The sequence below is a fragment of the Octopus sinensis genome, linkage group LG4, assembly GCF_006345805.1.
Source record: "Octopus sinensis linkage group LG4, ASM634580v1, whole genome shotgun sequence".
NCBI lineage: Eukaryota > Metazoa > Mollusca > Cephalopoda > Octopoda > Octopodidae > Octopus > Octopus sinensis.
In genome coordinates, this window is record NC_043000.1 from 21,980,527 (window position 1) to 21,998,347 (window position 17,821).

At 38.4% G+C, this 17,821-nt stretch overlaps 1 protein-coding gene across 1 annotated transcript in view; it reads right to left on the bottom strand.

Annotated features, from left to right (window-relative positions):
- Positions 1–242: 242 nt before the first annotated feature.
- LOC115210645 (pyrroline-5-carboxylate reductase 1, mitochondrial) overlaps positions 243–17,821 on the bottom strand; it is a 42,962-nt gene continuing 25,383 nt past the window's right edge. The window contains exons 3-6 of the mRNA XM_029779298.2: positions 9,104–9,283; positions 5,338–5,550; positions 3,122–3,214; positions 243–503 (exon numbers count right to left, since the gene is read on the bottom strand). Coding sequence (XP_029635158.1) covers positions 318–503; positions 3,122–3,214; positions 5,338–5,550; positions 9,104–9,283 — 672 coding nt within the window. The 3' untranslated portion in view covers positions 243–317. The remainder of the gene's footprint in view (positions 504–3,121; positions 3,215–5,337; positions 5,551–9,103; positions 9,284–17,821) is intronic.

Sequence of the window (17,821 nt, forward strand, 5' to 3'; positions counted from 1 at the left end):
TAAGTTTTAGTGAATGGAAATTGGAAGCTGTACACGTTTTTTTTTTTGTTTTTTTTGTTTTCTTAAATCCAGCTAAATTTGAAGATTTCTCCAACTGAAGCCATTTTCTAAATGCTAAGTGCTTAAACAAAAATTCAAGCACTTCCCTCAAGACAATGATGAAGTTTTTTTTAGTTATAGTTTAGAAAGTAAAAAGAAAAAACAGATGATGTAGATTTTGAAAATACATTTATAATTTTTCGTATAATAATGAGACTTTAAATGAAACGAGGGAAGGGTGTTTGTTTTTACAAAATAAGCTGCTACCTGTACATTTTTTAACTGCTTTTTGCTAGAGATTGAGAATGTTTAGTTGCAGCTTCCACTGCATCTATTAGTGCAGCTCTGAAGCCTGCTTTCTCGAGTGTGTGCATAGCAGTAATTGTAGTTCCACCAGGAGAACATACTTCATCTTTCAACTGACCTGGGTGTTTTCCTGTTTCTAAAACCATCTTCGCTGCACCCTGCAAGAGAAACATTGTCAAGGCTTTAATGTCTTACTCAAGAAAAGCTGCTCACCACAACAGAATTGATATCCTAAAATGAAGAGGCCACATAAAATGCATCCAACTGTAGAAACCAAGCCAAAGACAGGCTATAGAGCATGGTGTGGTCCCTGGCCTTTCCAGTTCCTGTTAAGTTGTCCAACCCGTGCCAGCTAGAACATATTAAATGATGTTTGACTACAATTAGCCACAATCACTATAAATTTGGAGGGGTGGGGTAACCCAGTGATCTTGTAAAGAACTTCCCACCCTCCGAACTGGTTAAAGTAATGTGATATTCAATCTGTAAGCAAAACCTGAGAATGGGGAAGTGTATTTTGTGCAGGATCTGGGTGGTGACAGGAAAATCAAGATATATATGGCTAAGCTAACTCAGAGCAGAGGCTATTCTAAAAGAAGCAGTGTCAAAATATAAGTTTTCCTTAAATCAACTAGGTGGGATTTTGTTTTTTATCCTTGATATTTTGTAGGGCATTGTTTTCATGAAAGGATTAAATAGATGATGGATAAATTACCTTTTTTAAAATTAACCCTTTCATTACTATATTTCTGACCAAAATACACCCCTTATGTGTTTCAATTAATTTCTAACATAATCATAAATTTAGTCTGGTTTCATTAAACAACTATAACTTTTTTATTTATCAATATATTAATGTGATTTTTGGAAGATAATTTAATGAAATGTTCTCAACCAATTCTATACTATAATTTTTGTCAGAAAGTGACTCTAATTGCAGGTAAATTCAACAAAATATAAAATTATTAAAATTTTTGTTCAAACATCGCTATAGAAAATGGGTTATTAGCTAATATTCAATTGGGTATACAACAAAATTTTACTATAGAATTTGTTATTCTGGGTAACTTTCTGATACCCATAATAATATTTATGGCAAAATAGGCTTTAATTTCATTTAAGGTTGTGGGGAAACCACAAATTATCTTTTCTTTCGCTTTGTTTACATTTAGCGTAACGGTTCGTTTCCGCCATAATTTTCTGATACCCATAATAATATTTATGGCAAAATAGGCCTTAATTTCATTTAAGGTTGTGGGAAGCCACAAACTATCCTTTCTTTTGCTTTGTTTACATTTAGCGTAACAGTTCGTTTCCGCCGTAATAATTTCAAATAGGCTCATTCGAAAAAGTAAAAAGAAATAGTCTAAGGGCTTTACTCTCCTGGGAAAGACTGTGGCTTGGTCCAGTTTCTTCAGAAAAATCACTGAAAGAAACAGTTTTTAAATTTTCAGTTCATTCAGGTGCCAATTCATTTTCTTTATCGCTCTCGGATTCATTATCAAATACCACGTGCTTTTTTTTCAGTCTTAGAGTTAGATTTATCAAGGATTTCAGTAGAAAATACTTCAAATTCTGACTCGCTGCTTGATATAATGAAATTTGTATCCATTTTTTGTCAGAATTACAAATTTTGAAAACACAATAGGAACAAATTTGGGGAAAAAAAATCCAAAATTCACGGAATTAAAATTACACTTCGATTGTTGTACAAAACTGTAGATGAACTGTTTATGAAGTATAATCACGTGTTTTCACGAATGTACTAATGAGATATGCTCTGATATTCCCATTTAAATATGAATAGGTAATTATGGGCGGCTTGGTCACATGAACCAAAATTTTTTTGGGGCGGTTTGGTAACGAAAGGGTTAAGATGGTATTACATTTCTCCATTATAGCAAAGAAAGATGGAGGAAAATTTTACTTTGACAGTATGGTGGGGGACTAATATTCAGCAATTTAAAAGCCATAGAATACTATCTCAAGTGACATGTAACCTGTGCTAGAATGAAAAAGAAACAAAAATGATGATGGGGTCTTGATGTATTTTGCATAAACCAATTTGCAAATTTAAACCAAAACTGTCAAGAAGGTAAAGAGTACCGTAAATGCAGAACTAACCCAACAGCATGATCATGAGTTCAAACTTAACTTCACTCATTGTGTTGTCCTGGTGGGCCAGGTAATTCTACCTACAAGGGTTGGGGAAATCTAAGTGGTTGTTTGACCTACAAGAAATATCAGCTAAATCTCCCTCTCCCTACCATCTTTTAAAAAAAAGGCAGGACACGCGAATACCCATGATGTTGGTCATGGGAATGATTGACAAATCTTTATTTTACCAATGTGCTAGCAGCTCTGAATTTTCTCAACTGTTACGGCATCTTTCTAAGATTGCCAAGTAAATCTCTCCTAACAGCAAAACTCTGCCATGATTCTTAACACTGAAATCTTTTATGGATTCTCCCAACAATATCCTTTTAGCATTTGCAACTGTCTAACCCATAACAGCATAGATAGCAGATGTTAAATGATGATTTGCACGGCTGATTAACTAAATCTCCCCCACTACCAGTTTGCTATGGAGATATCCTACCAAGTAATGTTTATATACTACCTTGGAATGTATTTTCTATCAAAGCTATATTCATTCAGGATTGACATAATGCTAAACCACACAACCCACTAAGCTGAGTTATCTGACAAGGTACAAGTTAGTTAAACTAGGAAAAGTAGATGTAACAAAAAATAAATAAACAAAGCATTCACTTACCAAAAGAGTTTGTGCTGCAAGTTTAGTAGAGAGTGCTCGGGGTAAACCCATTTTGACTCCACCATCAGCAAGGGCTTCAATAGCTGCAAAAGCCTGCAGGTGAAAAACAAACACAAGTTAATTCCAGTAAATGAGTCAATAAACAATTTGGCTTTTTTTTTTTTAAGACGTTTTTAACATTTTTACACAAGTAAAAGAAACAAAATCATTAAAAGTATAAATGATTGAATTATTGAGAAAAAGACCCATAAATGGAAAATAAAAGGGAGAGCAAGCAGTGGAAGAGGAGTAATGCATTGTCTGGCATCCGTGCTAGTGGAGCACTAAGAGTACCATATGAGCGTGATTATTGCCAGAGCAACAAGCTGGCCTCCGTGCCGGTGGCATGTAAAAAGCACCATTCGAGTGTGATCGTTACCTGCATCGCTTTACTGGCACGTGGAAAAAACATTCGAGCGAGGTTGTTGTCAGTGCCACTGGACTGGCTCCTGTGCAGGTGGCACATGAAAAGCACCATTTAAGCGTGGCAGTTGCCAAGTACTGCCTGACTGGCCCTCATGCCGGTGGCACGTGAAAGCACCCACTACACTCTCGGAGTGGTTGGCGCTAAGAAGGGCATCCAGCTGTGGAAACTCTGCCAGATCAGACTGGAGCCTGGTGCAGCCATCTGGTTCACTAGACCTCAGTCAAATCATCCAACCCATGCTAGCATGGAAAGCTGACGTTAAACGATGATGATGATAACAAATGGCATGTTTAGCCGCACCTTGTGGACATGAATGTAAAGGCATTGCAGTAGCCAGATCACCTCAGTTCTCAAACAAGCCACAGTTATCCCAATTCTGTGGAGGAAATTGGCAGTGTAGGGTCCAATTTTACATCAAATCAGGTTTTTTATAACAAAACTGGTTTATTTAAACTACAATATACAATATATATGACTTTTTCCTAAAAAAAATCACCCAGGGTCCTAAATGCAAAGTTGTGCCTTCCATAAGGTTTAATACACTAAAAACCATTTTTCTTGAATATGGCTTCTGTCTAATATGTCTGTGCATGTTTTATGCCTTCAAATTACAGCAGTTACAAAAACATTTTGTTTTAACAATATAGACACAGGTGTGGTTGTGTGGTAAGTTGTTTCCTTCCTAATCATGTGGTTCCAGGTTCAGTCCTAGTGTGTGACATCTTGGGCAAGTTTCTTTTACAATCACATCGAACCAGCCAAAGCCTTGTGAATGATGGAAAGAAGCCTGTCATATGCATACATATATAAGTGTGTGTGTTTATCCCCCACCACCACTTGACAACCAGTGTTGGTGTGTTTACATCCTCATAAGTTCAGCAAAAGAGACCAGTGAAAGTGGAAGGCTGGGGGGGGGGGTCAATACTGGCATTGATTCAAAGTGGTGCTCCAGCATGGCTGCAGTCTAATGATTGAAACAAGTAAAAGATAGTTTCTTATTTCTTTACTGCCCATAAGGGGCTACACACAGAGGGGACAAACAAATTAAGTCCAGTGCGTAACTGGTACTTATTTAATCAACCCCGAAAGGATGAAAGTCAAAGTCGACCTCGGCGGAATTCAAACTCAGAACGTAATGGCAGACGAAATACCAATTTCTTTACTACTTACAAGGACAGATAAACAGATTAAGTCGATTATATCGACCCCAGTGCGTAACTGGTATTTATTTAATCGACCCGGAAAGGATGAAAGGCAAAGTCGACCTCGGCGGAATTTGAACTCAGAACATAGCGGCAGACGAAATACCACTAAGCATTTTGCCTGGCATGCTAACATATCTGCCAGCTCGCCGCCTTCAATAGTAAAACATAGTTTCTATAGTTGTAACAATTGGAACCTTGTGAAATTTCACTCAATGAAATTTTTTTTTTATTTGATATGGTTCGTCCAGATAACTCCATAAAGAGCATAGGGCCAGTTTCTCTGGTGTATATGTTTTCCCCTGGATGGGACACCAGTCCATTGCAGAATTACTCATTTTTTCCACCTGAGTGGACTGGAGTAATGTGAAGTGTTTTGCTCAAAAACACAGCTCATTGTCCAGTCCAGGAATCAAAACTACAATCTTATGATCATGAGTCTAACACCCTAACCACTAAGCCATATGCCTCCACTTTTGATATACAAAATTAAGTAGACCAAAAGGAGAGGGGTTTATATGCAATACAAATATTTTAAAGAAAATTACATAAGCTGGTCCACTGCCGCTGAGCCCTGTGACTGCATCAAGGTTTTCTTCAGTTCCTTCTTCACAAATTCCAACACTAGAGAGTAATTCAGCCACCAAGTCATTGTCCCCAGCACGTGCAGATGTTCCTGGGGCCAACACGGCTGCTCCAGCTTGTACAAGAGCTGGAGTATTTGGCATAACTCTCACCACACGAGTTGATAGAGGTAGACGCTACAATAAATATAACAGAATAAAGTATGTATAAGTATCGTAAATGGATACCATGTAAATTTATTTTGTGGCTATATAAATACAATGCTGTAATGATAAAAATCCAAGAAGTCAACTGAAAAACAAGGTAATTCAATCATAATGCAATAGACACGTTAAAGATTTCTAGTATGAAGTCTGCAATCTTTCTAGTTTACGGCAAACTTTAAATGCAAAAATTTTTACTTACATTATAGGTTTGGTCAATCAAGCATCTAATGTAATCGTTTAACTATTTATTTAATAACTAGCACTATGACCCGGCGTTGCCGGGTCATAGTGCTAGTGCATGCGTATACAGCTGCGTGCGTGCGCACATACATGCGAGTACTGTCCAAATCTCCAACCAATCACATACAGCTATCTGGCATTCAATTGGTGTATCAAGCTTTGGGTTTTGGATAGAAAATTCACAAAAAAGTCACTTCTATTGATATTTTAATGGTTTTGCGAGGTGACTGGGGAAATGTAAAGATGTGCACTACCACCCTTGGACGGTTTTGAATGACCATAGAAAGTGCAAGCCCTCTAACTGAAAAATTGTGGATTTGTAGAAAGGACACACACACAGACAGACAGACATTTTGCCGTTTATATATATATATATAGAGAGAGAGAGATTATGAGCCTATTGATGCTCAGGTGTACTAACAACTCATTGAAAAAGGTTAAAAGAGGAGACATTACAAGTCAAAAAAGCTACATAGTCTTTCTTGTCCAATATTTTGAATTTAGATTTGTCCCTGTTAACAGGGGTGGTTGGATCTACCTCATTCCAACAGCAACTGCCATCTCGCCTGGTTTGGGGCATCCTCCCTCCTCAAGCCAACCCTCTCAATCTCCTCCTCCATGTTTTCTTTGACAGACCTCACTTTTGCAGTCCATTCACTCTAAACGCAAGCACTCTCCTCAGAACATGACCCTCATCCTTCCTCAACATATGTCCATACCACTGCACTTCATTTGCCCTTGCCAGCTATTCCACCGATTCCTTCAACCCCAGCATCCCCATCAAGTCCTCGGCTCGCCTTTCATTCAATAGTACACAAAATAAGACAGAAAAGTGGACTTTAAAAGAGCCATAAAGAGGAAAAGATGTATAAACATGTCAGGAATAATTGTGGCAAATTTCAATCGAAATCAAATTTGATGACTGGCATCTGTGCTAGTGGAGCGCTAAGAGTACCATATGAGCGTGGTCGTTGCCAGAGCAACAAACTGGCCTCTGTGCTGGTGGCACGTAAAAAGCACCATTCGAGCGGGATCGTTATCTGCATCGCCTTACTGGCACGTGAAAAAACATTCGAGCAAGGTCGTTACCAGTGCCGCTGGACTGGCTCCTGTGCAAGTGGCACTCTCGGAGTGGTTGGCATTAGGAAGGGCATCCAGCTGTAGAAATTCTGCCAGATCAGACTGGAATCTGGTTCGCCAGACCTCAGTCAAATCATTCAACCCATGCTAGCATGGAAAGCGGACATTAAATGATGATGATGATTAGCAATGCCACATAAAAATATGCAGAGCATGTCTACATCTGCTGTATAGAGAACAGTTGAACTGAGTTATTTTATTGCTGCAGAATGTATTAAGCATTTAAAGTTTATTTAGCAAACTAAATGCTTTAACTTCTAAAGTATTTAATTGTGTGCAATTTGTAGTGTGTGTTTGTTTTTAGTATTCATTGTCCATATTTTGCTAGAGATAACTGACTTCCAACTCCTCACAGATATGGACCAAAAAATCCAATATGAATGGAGGGGGGAGAAGGCGATTACACTAAAAAAGAAAGAGTAATGGAATAATATATTTTCTCAAAATATTATACTTGGTAATTAGACATTCACACTATTATTCCAGTTTAATTCATCATTATCATAATTTATGTCCATTTTTCCATGTTGGAATATATTGAATAGGTCACAGAGTATAATTCTTATTTGGATCCTCCCAAACAGATCAGAGACCCTGCCTTGCCTAGATCTCAAATGGTTATCTTCAACAATTTTCAGATTTTTATTCCTTAGTAGTAAGTTAATAGTCATTTTACGTCAATCCAATTATTCAGTTGGCTTTCAAGCAACTGGGCATCTTAGAAAGCACCCACGCTGGTGCCACATAAAAAGCACCCGTGCCAGTGCCGCATGAAAAGCATCCAACACACTCTGTAAAGTACTTGGCATTAAGAATGGCATCAAGCCATAGAAGCCAAACCAAATCAGACAGAGACCTGTTCTAGCTTGCCAGCTCTGGCTAAAACTGCCCAACCCATGACAGCATGGAAAATGGACAGTAAATGATGATGATTAGGATTTTGAGACCTACTCTGTCTACTATACACACTAGTAGCAGCAGTAGTAATATTTTGTACATCTAAAAATGTCTTAAAATAAATATATTCAACTACACTCACGGAGTGGTTGGCGTTAGGAAGGGCATCCAGCCGTAGAAACACTGCCAGATCAGACTGGGCCTGATGCAGCCTTCTGGCTTCCCAGACCCCAGTTGAACCGTCCAACCCATGCTAGCATGGAAAGCGGACGCTAAATGATGATGATGATGATGAATGACGAAATGTTTAGTTATATAAAGAGCACATCTGACTGCAAAAACAACTGCTCCAGTAATATATAAATGTTCACATTTTCCAAAATCACCCCCACAGATTTTTGTTGTAAAATAAATGCAAGACAATTATCATCAGCATCATCATCATCGTTTAACATTCGCTTTCCATGCTAGCATGGGTTGGACGATTTGACTGAGGACTGGCGAACCAGATGGTTGCGCCAGACTCCAATCTGATCTGGCAGAGTTTCTACAGCTGGATGTCCTTCCTAACGCCAACCACTCCGAGAGTGTAGTGGGTGCTTTTAAAGTGCCACCGGCACAAGGGCCAGTCTGGCGGTACTGGCATGGCCACGCTCGAAAATGGTGTTTTTTACGTGCCACCTGCACAGGAGTCAGTCAATGATAAAACTACTTTCCATGTCATTTGAATTTAGAAAATGTTTGGAATATCAATATATTTTTTCATCTTTTCACAAATATTAGTGTTTCCTGATAGTAAAATAATGCATATACATATATCAGAACTACACATACAATAAAGCGACTTTATCTGCTTAGAAACAAAGAAGTAATATGCTTTTATAAAACTAAACACATTGTAGATAACTTCCTTTAATCTTGATACTTGCAAGGAAGGTCACAGATGAAAATATCTAAAATGAATCTTAATTGCGGATATGTACTTGCATAGCAAGTGACCTGATCTGAGATCGTGTGCTGGAACGAAAACAATTGCAGCATGGAAGGTGTTTATAAGCCATTTAAGAAACACACAAAAACCGTTAGATTCACTTCAACATTTAAATTTAATTTGCCAAAATATTTTTGTCACTTTTGAGACCGCAACCTGGTCTTAATTGGTTAAATAGAAATTAGCACAATTCATAATAAACTTAATCAGAAATAAGAGGTTAATAAAGAGAAGGTAATTAAAGAATTAACTTACCTCTTCAATAGAAGATAATCGGATTCCTGCAGCAATAGACACTACTAATTTGTCAGAACTAACGAAGGGGTGGATTTCATCCAGTAGACAAGACACAACCTTCGGTTTTACTGCAATAAAAACCACCTGTGTGTTCTTGATAACTTCTTCATTCTTTGATGTTGTTGTCACACCTAATGTCTGGAATAGAAGGTTTCATAAAAATTTAAGATTAGGCTGGAATTTGTATATGTAAGGGAAATGGCACTCCATGTTATGGTTTTTATTGAAAAGCTTTAAGAATATCATAATAGATTCAAATTTATTTGTTACAACATGGCTGTATGGTAACAAGTTAACTTCCCAATTACATGGTTCTGGATCTTGTCCAACTCCTCGCACCTTCAACAAGTGTCTTGGGCCAACTGTGAGTGGATTTGGTAGAAGGAAACTGAAAGAAGTCCATCATGTGTGTATGTAAATATATACATGAAAAATGAATAAAAAGGCACAGGAGTGACTGTGTGGTCAGTAGCTTGCTTGCCAACCACATGGTTCCAGGTTCCATGTGTGTGTATCTGTGTTTGTCCCCCTAACATCGCTTGACAACTGATGTTGGTGTGTTTACATCCCCGTAACTTAGTGGTTCAGCAGAAGTGACTGATAGAATAATAACAGGCTTACAAAGAATAAGTCTCAGGGTTGATTTGTTCGACTATATATGGTGCTCCAGCATGGCAACAGTCAAATGACTGAAACAAATAAAAGGATAAAAAGGGCTTTTCTGATAATATTATATATATATATATATATCTTTCACGTAGGCATTATGAAACTAATAACCTGGTGTACAGTAATTGCCTTTTGGACACGCTTTTTTATATACAACATCAATCATTGATGTTGTATATATTGGATCACAGGATGGCCTGCTGTGCTTACCTTGGATCGTAGGGCAACCTGCTGTGCTTGAGGAGACCTACTGAGTCAAGTACATCAACATCAAAATAAAAATCAAATGGAAATTGTAGTTGTGATACCTGTGCCAGTGGCACGTAAGAAGCATCATCCAAACGTGGCCAATGCCAGTGCCACCTTGTCTGGCTTCCGTGCTGGTGGCACATAAAAAGCACCAACCGATCGTGGCTGTTGCCAGCCTCTCCTGGCACATGTGTCGGTTGCACGCAAAAAGCACCCACAGCACTCACGGAGTTGTTGGCATTAGGAAGGGCATCCAGCTGTAGAAACACTGCAGATCAGACTGGGGCCTGGTGCAGCCTCCTAGCTTCGCAGACCCCGGTCAAACCATCCAACCCATGTTAGCATGGAAAATGGATGTTAAACGATGATGATGATGATGATGATGATCAATGATTTCGTCACTGGTAATGCTTTCCCTGTATATTGGATAAAGTGTAAGTCATTTTTTTCCCAAATAAATTGCACTTAATATTCAAGGCTCTAATGTAACTACAGGATGCTATTCAGGCACTCAATTAAGGACCCACAGCATCTTAGAGCAGAAAAACAGCTGTAAGCTAATGAAGTTCATAACATAACCATTGTTTCTTCTGTGTCATCTCTTTTTCCTACATTTTTTTAAAAATTTGTTTCAGTCATTTGACTGCAGCCATGCTGAAGCACCACCTTTAGTCGAACAAATCGACCCCAAGACTTATTCTTTGTAAGTCTAGTACTTATTCTATCGGTTTCTTTTTGCCAAACCTCTAGGTTACGGGGACATAAACACACCAACATTGGTTGTCAAGTGATGATGGGAGGACTCACACACAAACACACACACACATATATATATATACACAACAGGCTTCTTTCAGTTTCCATCTACCAAATCCACTCACTGTGTGGCACCTTGGGCAAGTGTCTTCTACTATAGCCTTGTGAGTGGATTTGGTAGACGGAAACTGAAAGAAGCCCATCGTATATATGTGTCTGTGTTTGTCCCCCAACAACACTTGACAACTAATACTGGTGTGTTTACATCCCCGTAACATTAGCAGTTCGGCAAAAGAGACAGATAGGATAAGTACTAGGCTTCCAAAGAATAAGTCCTGGGGTCGATTTGCTCGACTACAGGCAGTGCTCCAGCATGGCCACAGTCAAATGACTAAAACAAGTAAAAGAGTACAGAGTGTGTATATATATATCATCATCATCATCATCACATTCACACATGTCTGTGTATGTCTTTGTCCCTCATATATATAAGTAATTGGGTCAACTAAACCCTTTAAGGAAGTGCCTCAATAGGGATCCACAATAGTATTTTAAAGGTCCCTGAAAAAAAGTTGCTCTTGGTATGTATGGCAAGAAACAGCTAGGTTTCTTTCTCCAACACTTTACACGGTTCAACGTACACAAATTAATCATCATCATCATCATCATTTAACGTCCGCTTTTCATGCTAGCATGAGTTGGACGATTTGACTGAGGTCTGGTGAACCAGACTCCAATCTGATCTGGCAGAGTTTCTACAGTTGGATGCCCTTCCTAATGCCAACCACTCCAAGAGTGTAGTGGATGCTTTTACATGCCACCGGCACGAGGGCCAGTTTGGTGGTACTGGCAACGGCCACGCCCAAATGGTGCTTTTTTTACGTGCCACCTGCACAGGAGCCAGTCCAGCGGCACTGGCGACACTAATGTGTGAAAAACAAAATACGAATTATGAAAGAAGTTTTTATAAAACTAGTTTTTAAACGTGGAATGACTGTGGAGGGTCCACCACAATATAATAGTAATAAATGATGTCCATAGATTAAAAAAAAAAATGGTTGAGAAACCCTGGACTAAAACAGCTAAAAGATAACTGATAAGATTCAAAGCTGATTTACACCTTATCTATACCACTCAAACTAGGGGATATATTTTTTTGTTAAAAATCAAAAATTAAACCTAATGAATAGAAGCAGACTAAATTTAGATCTAACCTCATAATTCCGTGACCCTTCGTTGAAACAGTAACTCTTCCTCTTCCTTTTATATGTTAATATGTTCCCATTAGTTATCTCTTCAAAGTCTGCTCGTTATCTTAACATTTCCTGCTTATCTCCCCTCTATAATAACAAACGAACTTTATAGGGCTCCTCGATACGCTAGAAATAGCAGCCAACTCTCCCTATTGTCTTTAACCTTAGCATTCAGGTTATCTGACGAATGTAATGCTTCTGTATTCGCATTGCTTTGAATTAATCATGCATTATCTTCATAGCTTCAAGATTGCAATGATGTGATTGTTTATTTGTGGTGAAATATTGGAATTGGCCAGTATGAACATAAGACAGATAGAGTATTTTGGCCAGATGTGGCCATGTTGTTGTTGTTATTATTATTATTATTATTATTATTATTATTCAGGTCACTGCCTGGAATCGGGCATTTGGCATAGTGGTTAAGAGCGCGGGCTACTAACCCCAAGATTCCAAGTTCGATTCCAGGCAGTGACCTGAATAAAAATTATACTAATAACAATAATAATGTAAATAATAATAATAATAATAATAATACGTGCTCTGATGCAGTACCAGGCAGTAACTCTCATGGCTTCTGATCTTAAACTGATTGGAAGTGATATCATGTACATTGCTTTGTCTTGGTATAAAAGATGGGCTACAGCAAATATTCTGCTCAATACAACAGATTTGCTTGTCAGTTGTTTGACCGTAACCAGTTGAGCATGTCTCTTAGTGGCTGACGATATGTGCATCTCTGATCACAAGTAGAAGTAGTGGGGGAGCATCATAGCCATGTATTGAGAGTGATTCTTTGGGGTTGGAATAATTCACCTCTGGAAACATGGGTGTTTTGTTCAACATCCTTAAACAACCCTTATTCAGGAACCTTTTGAGCGGGATGGGTTACTCGACCAGAAGAAAATTCTAACTGGGCCCCACCTGCAAGGTCATGTGCTGTTTATCTTGATATGAGATCACCATGTCATGCACATATGGTTGTGATGCATGTGCCTAGTGTACCCTTATCAAACGGTTAGTCATGATGGGTATACTGGGCTTCGTATATTTTACCCCAATGTCACTTTGATGGCATGCACTGCTCTCTCACTCAATAATAATAACATGGAAAAATACCTTAGGAATGAGAACCCAGGTTCGAAATTTACCCAAGACACCTGATGAAAGCTGAAGAGTATATCAGCTGAAACATTGTGTTAACAAACATGAGGACAAATATCCGTCAAATGTAAATAATTCCTCATCTCTTAAATAAAGAACTGTAATCCAATTTTGTTGTGTTTTGGGAGGGTCATTACATCAATAATAATACACACACAGGTTCGATTTCACTTCTTTATTATTATTCAATTGGTTAGATATCTAATCGACTAATCAATCATTTGTTTAATATGTTGGTTAAATAATCAACTGGTTGTTTGTTTGTCCACCAAAGTTCTTACATTGCTGTTCGCAACCTTTTCAGTGACCGGAAGCAATCAATTTGTTGATTAGATATCTTACCAATTGACTAATGATAAAAAAGTAGAATTGAACCAGTGCATGTGTTACTATTGTTAGTATAATAAATCTCCCAAGACACAACAAAACTTGTTCCAACATGAATGCACATAAATAATCTTTCAATCCAAATTAGCAAATCAAATATTTTACTACCAAGACTGTGAAAATGTTCTTTTCACATAGTTGCAGTTACTTGCCCAGTTTAGTTCTGTATAATTAAATAAATACAACTCAATATTACTGAGCTGGCAGAATCGTTAGCACGTCGGGCAAAATGCTTAGCGGTATTTCGTCTGCCGTTACGTTGTGAGTTCAAATTCCGCCAAGGTCAACTTTGCCTTTTATCCTTTCAGAGTCGATAAATTAAGTACTGATTATGCACTGGGGTCGATGTAATCTAGTTAATTCGTTTGTCTGTCCTTGTTTGTCTTCACTGTGTTTAGCCCCTTGTGGGTAGTAAAGAAATAGGTATTTCATCTGTCTTTATGTTCTGAGTTCAAATTCTGCCGAGGTCGACTTTGCCTTTCATCCTTTCAGGGTTGATAAATTAAGTACCAGTTGTGTACTGGGAGTGATCTAATCGACTGCCCCCTCCCAAAAAAAATTTCGGGCCTTGTGCCTAGAGTAGAAAAGAATATTATTGTCCCAAAAGCAGCAGCAAGATTTGCAGTATTTCCTTATAACAAAGATAATATTCTGTAGCTATGTACAAATTGTCCAAGCCGTTCAGATCCAATGTACAGATTCACCGCTTGGACACTGATTCACTGCTTGGACACTCACCCGACACATGAAAGCAAAACTTGGTGTTACTCTCGTATGTTTATGAGCTGTCCTGAATATCTTGTGGCTAGATTTAGTGGATAGAAACTGAAAAAAGACCGTCATGTATATGTGTGTGAGTATGAATGTATGCCTGTGTCTCCTTGTCTAGATATCGCATGATTGTTATAAATGAATGTCATTCATTTCCAATATGAATATTTCTATGAAACATGTCTGATCATGGGGAAGTATTAGATTGGCAACAAGGTTCTCAGTTGTAGAAAATCTATCTCAACAAATTCCACCCAGGCAAGACTGGAAAAATGGACATTAGAATGATGAAGAAGATTAATAAACAACGCACAAAAAAGTTTCCACTATTTTTTACTAAATTTTTAATTCCAAATTGTAGCTTTCATTTTTAACTGTCCATGCAAGGTGCTCCAGTAATTATATATTTTATTGGTATCCAATAAATCACAAAGAATATAAACCACAAGCATAATTTACCTGTAATAGTAGTAATATTTTATAGTAATTATATATTGTTCAAAGCTGAATGGTGAATTCACTAGTGCTGGTGATTTGAAAAAAATTTACCCTGTACACACTGTAAAGTGTTGGGTCTTAGGAAGGGCAACCAGCCATAGAAATCATACAAAAACTGACATTGGGGCATGACACAGTCCTTGGACCCATTGGATATTATTAAACAATCCAATTCATACCAGCATAGAATATGGACATTAAATGATGACGACGATGATGATATGATCATTGTTTTAAAGTCTACTTTTTCCATCCTAGGTATGAATTGGACAAGACTTCTTGGGCCAGTATTCAATGGTTGGCTATCCATCTTGATGCCAATTCTTGTTTTCAAGTGAAGTACTTTAAAGTTCCAAATTGCAGGACATATTTTCTATGTAGGGCATAACTGTCACCACTGCATAACTGATGACATGCAAACACATGAAGAGACAAAAACACAATACAAGAGTACACAGCAAGCTTCCGTACAGTTTCTATTTACCAGATTTCATTCACGAAGCATTAGTCAACCTGAGACTATAAGTAGAAGATATCTGCCCAAGGGACCATGCAGTGGTATCAAACTCAAATAAACATGATTGTGAAGCAAACTTCTTAAACCACAAAAACATACATGCACCCCAATATTATATACAAAATATCATATACAAAATACCCTCTAACCCTTTAACAATATCCTGAAGTAAAGCTTAATCTTTTAGAATTTAAACCAGCCATATCCAGCCAAAATATTCTACTAGTTTTATGTTCAAATTGGCTGGATCTGCCCTCTCACACCTACCCTACAATGTCATTGTAAACACAATCACATCATTGAAATCTTGAAGTTACAAGGTAGTGCTTGATTAATTCAGAACAATGTGAATAACTACAATTTCCATTTGATATTTGTAGTTATGATACCTGTGCCAGTGGCACGTAAAAAGCACCAACCAATCGTGGCCACTTCCAGCCTCCCCTGGCACCTGTGCCCCAGGCACGTAAAAAGCACCCACTACACTCACAGAGTGGTTGGCGTTAGGAAGGGCATCCAGCTGTAGAAACACTGCCAGATCAGACTGGAGCCTGGTGCAGCCTCCTGGCTTCCCAGACCCGGTCGAACCGTCCAACCCAAGCTAGCATGGAAAACGGACGTTAAACGATGATGATGAATGTGAATATATGCATTACATTTGCTAGAAAAATATGAATGCTAAAGAGTTAAGAAAATATATCAAGCCTTGTTTTAAAATAATCTAGGAGTTAAATCCCTGAGAGAGTACACATGTTTAACAGCCAAAGCACCTTGGTTTTGACCTAGTTGGGTCTTATCAGCTGCGACATAATGCTAGTTATAAGATATTCATCATCTGGTGATTCGGTGATAAGTCCACAAAAATAATTACAATAATAGAACATGCAGAATGAGTTGTACATTACTGAAATGTGTTATTAAACAGCACAGTCTCTCACAGTGATGTACAAAGTGATATACTCAATAAAAAAAAATATGGAGGCATCTGGTTGCATGTGTGGTGGTTGTTTACTCCCTATGCAGAGTCTGACCACCTCTTGTACTTACACTTCAGATCTATCATGGTGTCTGGTGTAGCTTCTTAAACCAGACAATGTTCTGAAAAGACACCCACATAGATTACATATCTGATTTGGACCATCAAAAGCTGCAATCATGTTCTGATCTTTGTGGATCTTAAAATGTTGTTAGGTTCATCTTTCATGGCTCTGAAGATGACCAGGTCATCAGTTTTACACTTTGCAGATCTTGAGGCAGCTTATTGTGCCAATTTCAGCAAGAAATCCATGGTTACAATGGGGACACATAACAGCAGAGTCAGGACTCAGTGGGAATCTTGCTTTCCATGCAGCCCTCCACTCTCTAACTTCTCTCACCATTTCTCATTCAGAGCATTGTACTGCAGAGTACACAGCACTACACCACAGTGATCCATCTCGAACAAGATGTTCCCAAGTAGAATGCTCTCAGTTACACATTTTCAATGTTGCCTCGAACATGTTTTTGTATCTCTTCTTTCGTCCACCACATGACTGAGACCCAACTGCTAGTTCACCAAAGATTTGTTTCGGGAATCTGGCATCAGGCATGCACACTACATGTCCACTCCACTACACTTAGAATTTGCTTAGAAAAGCATACAGGATTCACATATTAGTTCTTTTAAGCACAGATGTATTGGGAATTTTATCCTGCCACCTGAAGAATTGTTGGGTGAAAGTGATTGAGCTTTTTGAGCTTTTTGGCATGCCTTTGGTAAACTTTTCTTCTTTTATTATTCTTTTACTAGTTTCAGTCATTTGACTACAGCCATGCTGGAGCACTGCCATTAGTCAAGCAAATTGACTCCAAGGCATTTTCTTTCTAAGCCTAGTACTTATTCTATTGGTTTCTTTTGTCAAACTGCTACGTTACAGGGACATATACACACCAACATTGGTTGTCAAGCAATGGTGGGGGGGGGACAAATACAGACACCCAAATATATACATGTTCATACATACATATGTGTGTGTGTGTGTGTGTGTGTGTGTGGAGGTGCAATGGCCCAGTGGTTAGGGTAGTGGACTCGTGGTCGGAGGATCGTAGTTTCGATTCCCAGATCGAGCGTTTATGTGTTTATTGAGTGAAAACACCTAAAAGCTCCACGAGGCTCCGGCAGGGGGTGGTGGTGCCTCTGTTGTACTCTTTTGCCACAACTTTCTCTCACTCTCTCTTCCTGTTTCTTGAGCAACACTGCGATGGACTGGCATCCTGTCCAGCTGGGGTGGAGAACACATACATCACAGAAACCAGGAAACCAGACCCATGAGCCTGGCTAGGCTTGAAAAGGGCGACGTTTATCATTTTATATATATATATGACAGGCTTCTTTCAGAGGTGTCATGCAGTGGGACTGAACCCAGAACCATG